This window comes from Hyperolius riggenbachi, chromosome 1, assembly GCF_040937935.1.
Source record: "Hyperolius riggenbachi isolate aHypRig1 chromosome 1, aHypRig1.pri, whole genome shotgun sequence".
In the NCBI taxonomy this organism is placed as follows: domain Eukaryota; kingdom Metazoa; phylum Chordata; class Amphibia; order Anura; family Hyperoliidae; genus Hyperolius; species Hyperolius riggenbachi.
The window spans coordinates 603,028,919-603,042,420 of NC_090646.1; the positions used below are offsets into that span (position 1 = coordinate 603,028,919).

Consider the following 13,502-nt stretch of genomic DNA (forward strand, 5'->3'; position numbering starts at 1 on the left):
CACAGCATGATGGAACAACCACATTTTACTGTGTCACAGGTGTTTTTTTTTGGAATGCTGTGTTGTTTTTCCTCCATGCATAATGCCCCTTGTTATGCCCAAATAACTTAATTTTAGTTTGATCAGTCCATAGCACCTTACACCAAAATGAAGCTGGCTTGTCCAAATGTGCTTTAGCATACCTCAAGTGGCTCTGTTTGTGCTGTTGGCGTGGAGAAGGCTTCCTCTGCATCACTCTCGCGTACAGCATCTCCTTGTGTAAAGTGTGCCGAATGGTTGAACGATGCACAGTGACTCCATCTGCAGCATGATGATGTTGTAGGTTTTTGGTGCTGCTCTGTGGGTTAACTGACTGTTCTCACCATTAATCGCTTCTGATTTTCTTGGTCTGCCACTTCGAGCCTTAACTTGAACTAAGCCTGTGGTCTTTCATTTCCTCATTATGTTCCTGACTGTGGAACCAATCAGCTGAAATCTCTGAGACAGCTTTCTGTATCCTTCCTCTAAACCATGAGGATGAACAATCTTTGTCTTCAGGTCATTTGATAGTTGTTTTGAGACCCCCAAGTTGCTAGTCTTTAGAGAAAATTAAGAGGAGGGAAACTTACAATTGACCCCCTTAAATACTCTTTCTTATAATTGGATTTACCTGTGTATGTAGGTCAGGGGTCACTGAGCTTACCAAGCCAATTTGAGTTCCAATAATTAGCTCTAAAGGTTTTGGAATCAATAAGATGTCAACAGTGCCCACATTTATGCACCTGCCTAATTTTATGTAAACAATTATTGCATACTTTCTGTAAATCCAATAAACTTCATTTCACTTCTCAAATATCACTGTGTGTGACTCCTATATGATATATTTAACTGACATTTTGTATCGTAACAACCAACCCTTTATACAGGAAAATCATGACGATTAACAAGGTTGCCCAAACTTTCACATCCCACTGTACTTCCCTATTGGTTCTGCGTCACCGTGAGCTCTGTGGGTATTATGAAGCGCTGTACTGTACAGTAATGCAGCTCTATGAAAAGGGGAGGACAAGGCAGTGGCGTCTGGCACAGCAATATGTCCCCCCAGATCGCTAAAGGGGAAGCCAATGACTAAGGGACAGTCCGCACGCTTCAGATGTTTAGCTAAGACAATCAGATATGATAGTTTTGACCACAGAAAATCTTAAAGGAATACTGTAGGGGGGTCGGGGGAAAAGGAGTTGAAGTTGCCCGGGCTTCTAATGGTCCCCCGCAGACATCCTGTGCCTGCGCAGCCACTCACCGATGATCCAGCCCCGCCTCCGGTTCTCTTCTGGAATTTCAGACTTTAAAGTCTGAAAACCACTGCGCCTGCGTTGCCGTGTCCTCGCTCCCGCTAATGTATTCCCTTAACTGTGTACATACAGTAGCTTAACTGTGTGCTAGAAGAAGTCTGTCTGCTGTGTTTTTGGTGCTTTCGCATTTCCGTTTTTAATTTTTTTTTTTTTTTTTACAGCAGATGTGTTTTTCAAGCGTTTTGATGTGTTTGCGGCTCGCTTTTCATGCGTTTTACAATTGCGTTATATGCAAATGAGTAGGAAGACAACAGGAAGCGGAAATACATCACAAAACAATTTTTTTTAACAAAAACGCATGGAAACCTCATGAAAAACGCATATCATTGCGTTTCCATTGACTTCCATTATGTGCGTTTTTGCATATAATGCAACAAAACCAGCATTTTTGAAAACGCACGCAGAAAACGCATATGCGTTTTTTATATGTGTTTTTTACTGCGGCCCATAGACTTCCATTAACGGCAAAAACGCAGCATTTCTGCTAAGTGTGCATCTACCCTGAAGGAGCAGATAGTGCTCCACCGTCTACTACACATCCTGCACAAGAAGCTGCCGCGGTCTTCTTAAAATGTACCCAAGATGACAACAAACACAACAAAAAAAATATACATACACCTGGGGCTTCCTCCATCCCCGTCCTCTTCTGACTCTCAGTTTGCCTGCAATTGGCCCCTGAAAATTCTCCAGTCGGCGTATGCACAGTCCGGCCAGGCGCGCTACCCCATCTTGCTCCTGGTGCTGGGAGTGTACTGCGCAGGCGCACAATGCTCCCAGTGACGTGAATGCGGCGGGAGCGTGCATTGCCAATTGCGGCAGAACGGGGAGTCAGAAGAGGATGGCGTGGGAGTGATCAGGCCGGAGGAAGCCCCAGGTATGTATCATTTTTGATGTGGTCCCATCTCAGGTTCTCAGGTGCCTCCCCCATCACTGATCTGGGCTACCCGATGAAGAAATGAATCCACATAAAAGATTGGTTTAAGCTAGAGCTATCACAATGAAAATGCAGTCTTCTATTTCAAGTATAACATTCAAATTTGCATTTTCACATTGAAGATAGGGGAGTCTATTTGCTGTTGGAAAACCTCATTTAAATCAGAGGAGCGTTACTCTTCATAAAATGAATTAAGAGGAGGAAAGATCTGTGAAGAGTCACTTAATTCTTTGGTCACTCCAACAACTGCTGATGTTTTGTTTTGTCCCATGCTGTGCGTGATGAAGTTCACTGGCCTACAGCCTAGTGTCTCTAAATGGGGACGTTGGCTACATGATGGCATTTTCAGTGAGCAACTGACAAAATATAAGAAGCACGGTTTAAAACAAATCTTACTTCTGTTCCATTTTGGATTGAGTTGGGACGTAGCAGAACTAGAGATGATGAACGAATTGAACGTTTTTCTGACTTCATTTTGGGGAACCCATAGGCAGCTTGGAAGTTTTCAAATGCAGGTGCTGCCAATATGTGTGGCAAAAAAAAAATAAATCATCAACTATTAAAGTTAAAGGTAAATTAGCAACCACTGATTATCTCTAGTTGGTACCTCTGGCAGAATTTTTACTGCACCTCACCCCCAGCTCATAGCAGCACCCTCACTCACCTCCAAGTGAAAACCATTCTCAACCATTTTACTTTCTACTCAACTAAAATAACCCTCCAGAGGACTTGGACATTAAAGTGTACCTTAGGGCAGGGGTCCCCAACCACCGGTCCGTGGCCCACTGCTGATCCGTGGGACGTTTGCAGTTGGGCCGCGGGACTGTCCTCTTGCCCCCTCCCCCCGCAGGACAGAGTGGTTCCCATAGTAACGTCGATGCACATCGCCGCTACAGGAAGCCACTGCCCTGCTTATCACAGCAGCCGCCGGGCACGCTGCTGGGAATCACAATAATACAAGCATGAGTGGAGAATATAAGGAAGCGGCCGCCGGCTAAGGTAACAGCAGCAGCGGCGGCGGCTATACTGGGGCACTACCTACCCATACTAGGGCGCTATACTAGCCATACTGGGCACTATACTAGCCATACTGGGCACTATACTAGCCATACTGGGCACTATACTAGCCATACTGGGCACTATACTACCCATACTGGGCACTATACTAGCTAAACTGGGCACTATACTAGCTATACTGAACACTTAACTAGCTATACTGGGGGCACTACCTACCCATACTGAGACTATACTAGCTATACTGGGCACTATACTAGCCATACTGGGCACTATACTAGCCATACTGGGCACTATACTACCTATACTGAGCACTATACTAGCCATACTGGGCACTATACTAGCTAAACTGGGCACTATACTAGCCATACTGGGCACTATATTAGCCATACTGGGCACTATACTAGCCATACTGGGCACTATACCAGCTATACTGGGGGCACTACCTACCCATACTGGGACTATACTAGCTATACTGGCCACTATACTAGCTATACTACAACTATGCTAGCTATGCCACCGCTCCCCCCCCCCCATAACCCGCTGTGCACGACACTGTCCACTAGGACACGCAGGTTTTTTTCCGACCTGAAAGAGTTACTTTTCAGGCATGCTAGTGACAGCTTCTCTCTTGTTGGTACCTTGTGTGCCATATAATGTAGTAGACCTCACTGGTAAGCAAATTACAGCCATCAAAAATTCCTGGCACAATACAACTTCTGAGAGCAGGGGAGAGCTAGAAAAAGGTAAATAGTTCATGTACTTCAACTGTGGGACACTTAATAGGCTGCCACCGAGCAGAGACAACAAAAACATTCAATCTTCTTTGTAAATGTTTAAATATAAAATTAAACCATGGGATATCTAAAAAAAAAAAAAAATTTCAGGAGGAGGACGACAAAACCATTTGTTTATCTCATCCGTTTGTTTTCACCTCGAGCTCACTTTAAAGAACAACTGACCCGAGAGGGATGTGAAGGCTGCCATATTTATTTCCTTTTAAACAAAGCACATTGCCTGGCTGTCCTGCTGATCCTCTGCCTCTGGCCATAGACCCTGAACAAGCATGCAGATCAGATGTTTGACTGCATTTGCTGCATGTTTGCTTCAGGTGTGAGAGTCAGACACTGTTGATGCATGAAAGTTTAAATTGATTTATGGTTTAAAAAAAAAAAAAAAAAAAAAAAGCTTCAAAATGGACCAATTGAACTGTACCTCTACAGGATTTGATTAGCTCATGTTCAAGCTGCATAAATTTGCATAGTGCTGCATCAACTTGAAATTATTTGCATCTCACTAACCATCCCTAAGGCTACTTTCCCACCAAGACGTTGCGTTTTAGGGGACGTTAAGGTCGCATCACGTGCCCCTAATGCAACGCATGGTGGTGTTGAAGTTGGACGTCAGATTGAGCCACGTTATGTGGCTCTCAAAGCAGCCACTCCAGGATAGTGATGGGAAGTCTGGATCTTTTTAAGGCTTCGGATCATTGAAAAGATCCGGATCTTTGAACCGAATCATTTTACTAGGGAAGCAGACTGGGGGTGAAATGACTAGCAGGACAGGACTTTCCCTGCACTGTACATTCTGTATGTTCCTGTTTCTTCCAGACAGACATCCACTGCGAACCGAATCTTTCATTGTGATGATCCGGATGATTCGAGTCACAAAAAAGATCCGGATCAAATGATCCGGTTCATGATCCGGACAACACTACGAGTCCCACCACGAGTCACCACAGTGCAGTGAATATTTATTAGCCATGTGGCTAGTCACTGAGCATGTGCAAACAATCTAACGCAGCTCTATAGGGGTATAACGTACAGCATGCTGCACTTTCATTTAACGTGCAGCGTTATACCCTAACGCAACGTGTGCACTGAGAACAGCACATTGATTTTACAGTGCTGTGAATTAGGCTGCGTTACTGGCTGCTGTAACGTGGGACTTTAACGTCCCACTGTGAAACCAGCCTAATAGTAGTCACCATATCCCTCTCAGGTCAGCTGTCTTAATATTGCAAAATCAAGATAAACCGATGTCATTGAGGTAAAATATGAAGGCTTGTGTACCACAGAATGGCTCATTTAATGTCTGACCACGCTGGATGCCACTTAGTGTCACGGAACACTTTATTGGTAAAACCATTTCAGTTTGTCACATGGCAGAACCCATCAAAATAAGAGGGTAATAAAATAGACTGATCTCTAAATTTCACATCATCATCGTACAATAATGCATCGTGAGAACCCTGGGAAGATGTCTGGAGACTTACGAAAAGGTTGTATGCTACAATTAATTAAAAATATATAAAATATTAATTGCTTTCATGTACAATCGTGGCTCATGCAAACTGGCATCACGATAATGCCATATCCTGTATGTTGTTTCAGCCAGGGAACAGACCGGTCCTGAACTAAAGTTATCAAGTTCTGTCACGTTAAAAAAAAAATCTTGGGTTGTCTTCAAAATTCTCAACACTGGCCGGTAGAGAGCTTGTATAAAAAAAGAAAAATATGAAATCACAAGGAGAGTCTATTGTTGGAAGGAGTCGCGCACTTTAGACTGCAGAGCGTCGCAGGTCTTCTTGGCATCTCCCAGGAGCATGGCGGTGTTGGGTTTGTAGAAGATGGGATTGTCCACTGCAGCATAACCCACACCTAGAGATCTCTTCATCACAATAACCTGCAGGTTACAAGATAAATGGTTAGTGGAGTTGTGAAGACACACAAAACATTTATTATATCGAACCACCAAAGCTACAGCCACTAGGACGTGCTCTATAGGCAGTAGCAGAGTTAGGGAGTCTGGCCCAAGGACTCCGTACTGAATAGGTGCAGCCCTTAACCATTACACTATGCAGCCACTTCAGATAGATGTAGAAGCATTAATTAACAATAAGCAGAGTCTTGCAGCAGCTGCAAAAGCAAATTTAATCTGGGTATAAATAAAAAGACAAAGGATCAAGTGCTGAAACACCAATATAGACCTCTGTTTATTATCAGAGGGCAAAGCCTTTCCATTGTAAAAAGGTATCACTGTATGGTTGTGTTAGGAAAGCCAGGAGTGGTTGGGGGTGATGGACAGGCTTCAGGTCGGTTTAGAGCAGGACTATCTAGCCCTTGTCTTTGACAGTCAAGTGACACAAACGGAAAAAAAACCTTATGATATAATGAATTGTATGTGTAGTACAGATAATTAGTAGAACATTAGTAGCAAAGAAAGGTGTCATTTTTATTTTCAGTTATATAGCTTTTATAAATATATATAACCCTGCATCATTCTGTCATATTTGCAGTTTACAAACTACACTCTGTATTTTAAACTATGAAACTGAGCCGAGCTAATGACCCTTTGATCTTCCCTGCAGTAAAACCTCATATGAAGCAGTTTTCCGCTGTTTCTTTGATGTATAAGTGCTTCAGAAAACAGCACCGTCTTTGTCCCAAGTTGGGCGGAAGAGCTCAGAGAAGCTCTTTTGCATTGATAAGGACTGAAGTTTCTTAACTCTTCCTGTACTGGAAACAATATGAGACTCATATCTTTGCTACTAACGTTCTATTTCTTATCTTTACTACACATACAATTCATTATCTCGTAAGTTTATTTTCGCTTCAGGATCCCTTTAAGGCAGAAGAGTACAACTATAGTCAAAATATCCATTCCCCGCCAGGAACAAACTATTTTTTACACAGTTTTCTATCATTTCATTTATATTCTAACAATTGAAATGTTTCCTCTGATAAAACGGGTCTTTGACCATGAAATGCGTCAGCACGTCAACTTGTGAAATGGAAACTGCCTTGTGTTTTCTATATATTTGTTTCCATGAGGTTAACCTTCTCTTTTGTTTGATCTTTAATACTGCACTTTAATGATTTAAATGGATGACTTAGCATCCGTTTTGACCCAACTGCAATGTGTACAGCCAGATGAGTTCTCCACCTTGCTTCTGATACATCTTCTACCTCATGTGGCCAAGATGTGTGTCTAATTGTGCTTTCTGTCATTACACCTATTGCCTTTTTAAAACCAAGTGGCTGTGAACTGTTATGATTGTTAATAAAGTTATAGTTTAAAGATTTATATCATATTGTATTCTACCTTCTTAATCTACAAGAGATTTATTAACATTTTTTGATTACATTGAGGTCTTGTGAGTAGAAGCTTAGTGGTTTCCCTTTTGCTGGTCTAACCAGCTTTCTTTTGTTGAAAAAATATATTGAAGATCAGTAAATGATTTAATAAATTATCTTTTTAACCACTTGATGACCCAGCCTTTAAGGACCAGCGCTGTATTTGCTGATCTGTGCTGGGTGGGCTCTACAGCCCCCAGCACAGATCATACACCAGGCAGAGCGACCAGATCGCCCCCCTTTTTTCCCCACTAGGGGGATGATGTGCTGGGGGGGGGGGGTCTGATCGCTCCTGCCTGCGTGTGGCTGGCGGGGGGGGGGCACTTCAAAGCCCCCTCCACCGCAGGATTCCCCCCCTCCCTCTCCTCCCTCCCTTCCCCGGAGATCGGAGGCTGCACAGGAACGGATCTGTCCTGTGCAGCCTCTAACAGGCTCCTGCCTGTCATGTGACAGCGATCCCCGGTCGCTGATTGGCCGGGGATCGCTGATCCAGTACAACGCTGCTACTGTTAGCAGCATTGTACAAATGTAAACAAAGCGGATTATTACCGCTTGTGTTTACACTTAGCCTGCGATCCGCGATCGGCGGCCCGCAGGCTATTCACGGAGCCCCCCCGCCGTGAATTGACAGGAAGCAGCCGCTCGCGCGAGCGGCTGCTTCCTGATTAATTAGCCTGCAGCCGACGACGCAGATCTGCGTCGCTGGTCCTGCAGCTGCCACTTTGCCGGCGCGCGGTATGAGTGCTCGGTCGGCAAGTGGTTAACCCAAGGAGTGTAGAGTACATTGGACAAGAACACATTAAAGCAAGTCTGAAACGATTCCTATATAATAATAATAATAATAAAAAACCACTAAGGAGAGGGAAAGCTCTGGGTCCTATAGAGCCTTCCCGTTCCTCTCCTGGTCTCCCGATTCCATGGCTGGCTAACCCGTTCAAATCTCCCTCTGTGAGAGGCTTTGGAAGTCGTTGTGAGCCAGAGATGGCGCCGTACTGCGCTTGTGCGAGTGTTTGTGCATGTGTTGTATGGAGCGGCCTGTCTTCAAGAGCACTAGGGCTTCCGAAGTGAGACTGCTACCGGGGGGAGCCAATGGTGGGACACGGGGACCAGGAGAGGAGCGGGAAGGCCCTATAGGACCCAAAGCCTTCCCTCTCCCTAGGTGAGTATCTGTTTTTTTTTTTTTTTTTTTTTTTAGGAATCACCTCAGACTCCCTTCAAGTGTAAAAAATAATATTTGAGCTATGTAAACCTGTGTCAACTGAAGTAGCAATGAAGTGCTAATTACAAAGATGATGATGAATTGTGGAAATGGTCTGATTAAGATCCCTACAAGATAGGATATCCACATTTCAGATAAGTACTGTTTTACTGAGATTCTTCCCGTTAAGGTGGAATTGGAGAGAGGTTCTTAAAGAGCGCCTCAGCTGTTATATTTAGGGAAGTGTTTTTTTTTAAGATTACTATTAATAGAGCAGTTATAAATGCATCTTCTTTAGAGTGAAATGCACATTAAGTTCTTGGCCTATGTTGAGGATACGGGAAGTTCACATCTCACTGTAGGTGCAATAATATCCAATCCAAACAGTACAGACAAGGCAATGGCTAACGTGTTTCAGAGAAGCATCCTTATACTGTACATAGGACCCATCTTGTTGCTTTCATGCTGAGGATGTAAGGAAGGCGGCTTCATCGAGCCATGTGATGTACATCACAAGTAACACATGCCTCATAGGCACAGCTGTCAAATCCTGCACATGATGCACTGCCTAAAGGAAGCTCTAGCAGACATGGCACCACAAGGTTTCCTGGAGGCCACAGAGGGACAGTAACACTTAATAGGCCAAATGCAATTAACTTTATCTCCTGTGTTTTCTCCTAGGTGATATTTTCATACTGCCTTAATAAAATGCCTTTTAAAGGAATTATCAGGCAAAAAAAAAAATTAAAAAAATGAGTTTCACTTAACTGGGGCTTCTACCAGCCCCATGCAGCCATCCTGTGCCCTCGTAGTCACTCACTGCTGCTCCAGTCCCCCGCTGGCAGCTTGCCGACCTCGGAGGTCGGCGGGACGCATTGTGTACATTTTAACGCATTCCCGCTGGTGCAGGAACAACCTTTTTATGTGTTACTGGTTCAACGCGTAAAAGTTTACACGTAGAACCAGTAACGCGTAAAAACGTATGTGTTAATGTTCCTGCACCAGCGGGAAAGTCACGAGTGGTTGTACCCTAAATCTCCCACCCCATTGGCAGTATATCTGTCAGTATCGCACACTTGTGTGTCCTAGACCTATGCTCATTATTTGGGGTCTAAGGGCCAGCTAAACCCCACTCACCGTGCACTCAGCACGCAGCTGGTAGCAATACGATGTATGTGTGTATGTGGGGGGGGGGGGGGGGGGGATAAGCACTGACACCCGTCCTGACAATGCTGAATTAGCAATAGGTCTTCGAATTTTTGAGCTTTTAGTTTTTTTAATCAATAAAAATACAGTTTATTAGATTTTATTATATGTATGTGGCAATACTCACCACTATCCCTGTACTATTTAGGAATTTTGAGCCAAAACAGTTTATTTTCACCTCGGATGACCTTTAAAGGTTTCTTCATAAGCGCACCTGCATCATCTGATATGGCCCGAAATTCATTGCAGGCTAAAGATATCATAGAAGCAATACCATTTCCCCGAAATTAAGACATCCCATGAAAGTAAGTCCTAGCAGGAATTTCGAGCAAGCTCAAAATGTAAGCCCTACCCCAAAGATAAGCCCTAGCAGCAAGGGGGGAAAGTAAGGCAAATTGTATTATTACTGGAGCCCATGGTCTCCCGGGCAGGACCATGGCTCCATCATTGGGCCAATCACAGCACTTACTGCTACTCATCAAGTGTAGTGATTGGCCCAATAACGGAGCCATGGTCTGCCTGTGAGACTATGGGCTTCAGTACAAACACAAATTGCCGTACTTCTTCCCCATAGGCTGAAGCTCAGGGGACACAGCGGCATGGAGCTGGTGCAAAGAAGAGGATGCAGGGTCACATTGAAAGACACGGAGATAGTGTGGCATGGAGCAGGGGGTAGGAGCAGTATGCAGGGGGACAGCAGAAGACACAGAGGACATAGGGCAGGGGTCGGCAACCCGCGGCTCCAAAGCCGCATGCGGCTCTTTTTCACCTTCGCCGTGGCTCCTAGGTGGCTCCGGTGTCAGTGGCTGCGGCGCGCGTGTGACGTGTGCTGTCGCTGGCCGGCAGCCTATCAGAGAGGACTCCAGCCCAGTGCAGGGCTTTGGGCGGCCATTTTCCCGTAGCCCTGCAGTGTAATGCAGGCAGGACGTGACGTAGGAAGAGGATCGTGGGAGTTGCGCGCCACAAGGTCGGGACAGGAGGAGATCGTGACAGGAGGTCTTCAGACTAGGTGAGTAAATGAGTAAAAGCTCAAAATGTAAGCCCTACCCCAAAGATAAGCCCTAGCAGCAAGGGGGGAAAGTAAGGCAAATTGTATTATTACTGGAGCCCATGGTCTCCCGGGCAGGACCATGGCTCCATCATTGGGCCAATCACAGCACTTACTGCTACTCATCAAGTGTAGTGATTGGCCCAATAACGGAGCCATGGTCTGCCTGTGAGACTATGGGCTTCAGTACAAACACAAATTGCCGTACTTCTTCCCCATAGGCTGAAGCTCAGGGGACACAGCGGCATGGAGCTGGTGCAAAGAAGAGGATGCAGGGTCACATTGAAAGACACGGAGATAGTGTGGCATGGAGCAGGGGGTAGGAGCAGTATGCAGGGGGACAGCAGAAGACACAGAGGACATAGGGCAGGGGTCGGCAACCCGCGGCTCCAAAGCCGCATGCGGCTCTTTTTCACCTTCGCCGTGGCTCCTAGGTGGCTCCGGTGTCAGTGGCTGCGGCGCGCGTGTGACGTGTGCTGTCGCTGGCCGGCAGCCTATCAGAGAGGACTCCAGCCCAGTGCAGGGCTTTGGGCGGCCATTTTCCCGTAGCCCTGCAGTGTAATGCAGGCAGGACGTGACGTAGGAAGAGGATCGTGGGAGTTGCGCGCCACAAGGTCGGGACAGGAGGAGATCGTGACAGGAGGTCTTCAGACTAGGTGAGTAAATGGGTTTTTCTTTTCAGATCTGCTGAAGGATTGTGCATATTGGGGTCAGATCTGCTGAAGGATTGTGCATATGAGGGTCATATCTGCTGAAGGATTGTGCATATGAGGGTCATATCTGCTAACGTTTTGTGCATATGGGGTCATATCTGCTAACGATTTGTGCATATGGGGGTCATATCTGCTAACGATTTGTGCATATGGGGGTCATATCTGCTAACGATTTGTGCATATGGGGGTCATATCTGCTAACTATTTGTGCATATGGGGGGGTCATATCTGCTAACAATTTGTGCATATGGGGATCATATCTGCTAACGATTTGTGCATATGGGGGGGTCATATCTGCTAACGATTTGTGCATATGGGGATCATATCTGCTAACGATTTGTGCATATGGGGGGGGTCATATCTGCTAACGATTTGTGCATATGGGGGTCATATCTGCTAACGATTTGTGCATATGGGGGTCATATCTGCTAACGATTTGTGCATATGGGGGTCATATCTGCTAATGATTTGTGCATATGGGGGTCATATCTGCTAATGATTTGTGCATATGGGGGTCATATCTGCTAACGATTTGTGCATATGGGGGGGTCATATCTGCTAACGATTTGTGCATATGGGGGGGTCATATCTGCTAACAATTTGTGCATATGGGGATCATATCTGCTAACGATTTGTGCATATAGGGGGGTCATATCTGCTAACGATTTGTGCATATGGGGATCATATCTGCTAACGATTTGTGCATATGGGGGGGGTCATATCTGCTAACGATTTGTGCATATGGGGGTCATATCTGCTAACGATTTGTTTTATAATGGTTTTGCGGCTCCCAGTTTTTTTCTCTTTTCGGAAACGGGTCCAAGTGGCTCTTTATGTCTTAAAGGTTGCAGACCCCTGACATAGGGGGACACAGGAGGGCAGGGGATAGAGGAGGACAGAGGGGTATACCTAGAAGACACTAAAGGTACAAAGGGGCACACAAGAGGTGGATCCAGCAGAGGAAGAGGCAGCACAGTGGGGAAGGCAGGAGGACACACAGCACAGGAACTTGTGTGTTCATAGAAATATAAGTCATCCCCTGAACATAAGCCCTAGCAAATATTTTGGTGCAAAATTAATATAAGACGCTGTCTTATTTTCGGAGAAACACAGGTAGGAGTTTGGGTTCCAAGTTATGGTAGTAAGTTTTCGATTTGTGGCTATCTTTTCCCAAAATGTACTGGGTTGGGAGGCTGGGAAGGTACAGGCAGGAAAAAAGGCAAAGTACATGACATGGACATTGCAAAATCTCACCATTTCTGCCCCCCCCCCCCCCCCAAAAAAAATGATTGTATGCCCAAGTACACATATGATCCTTACAAAAATCCCAAGTCAATCAGGCAATAGATCGTTTTGTATGCTTTATAATTCAGATCCATACCTGCTTGGACTTCCACACTTCCAACACGGGCATACCAGCAATGATGGAGTTGGGGTCTTCCTGAGCAGCAGAGTTGACAGTGTCATTGGCACCAATGACAAGGACCAGGTCAGTTTCTAGGCAGCAAATAAAAATCAGATGTAAGTAATTTGGGTCCAAATGCAACCAAATTCAGCAACACAGCAGCGCTTCTTGCCAATTTTGTCCAGCCCATTTACTAGCTGCATACAAACTGAATTAAATTTGCACACAAGTCAGAATAATTAGTATATAGTATTATTGACCATCTCCAGTCAGCACTATTAGTGAGCTAAGAGACTACTCTATTTTGCATGTTTGTCAACTGTCTCAAGTCTGGTCTCTGATACTCCCTTTGTGGTTCTCTGAAGCTGCAGGTGTTTCCTAAATACAGTTATTTCATTACTTTATTTCTTAAAGTGGACCTGAACTCTTCCACAGGGCAGAAAGAAAACAGAGAAATGCATCCTGTATGTATTCAGAGAGTTAGCTTGTAAAATTCCCCCTTAACTGTGTCTAATCA

At 45.0% G+C, this 13,502-nt stretch overlaps 1 protein-coding gene across 1 annotated transcript in view; it reads right to left on the bottom strand.

Annotated features, from left to right (window-relative positions):
* Nucleotides 1–5,393: 5,393 nt before the first annotated feature.
* Nucleotides 5,394–13,502, bottom strand: part of NNT (nicotinamide nucleotide transhydrogenase) — a 202,394-nt gene continuing 194,285 nt past the window's right edge. The window contains exons 21-22 of the mRNA XM_068249595.1: nt 12,962–13,077; nt 5,394–5,964 (exon numbers count right to left, since the gene is read on the bottom strand). Coding sequence (XP_068105696.1) covers nt 5,815–5,964; nt 12,962–13,077 — 266 coding nt within the window. The 3' untranslated portion in view covers nt 5,394–5,814. The remainder of the gene's footprint in view (nt 5,965–12,961; nt 13,078–13,502) is intronic.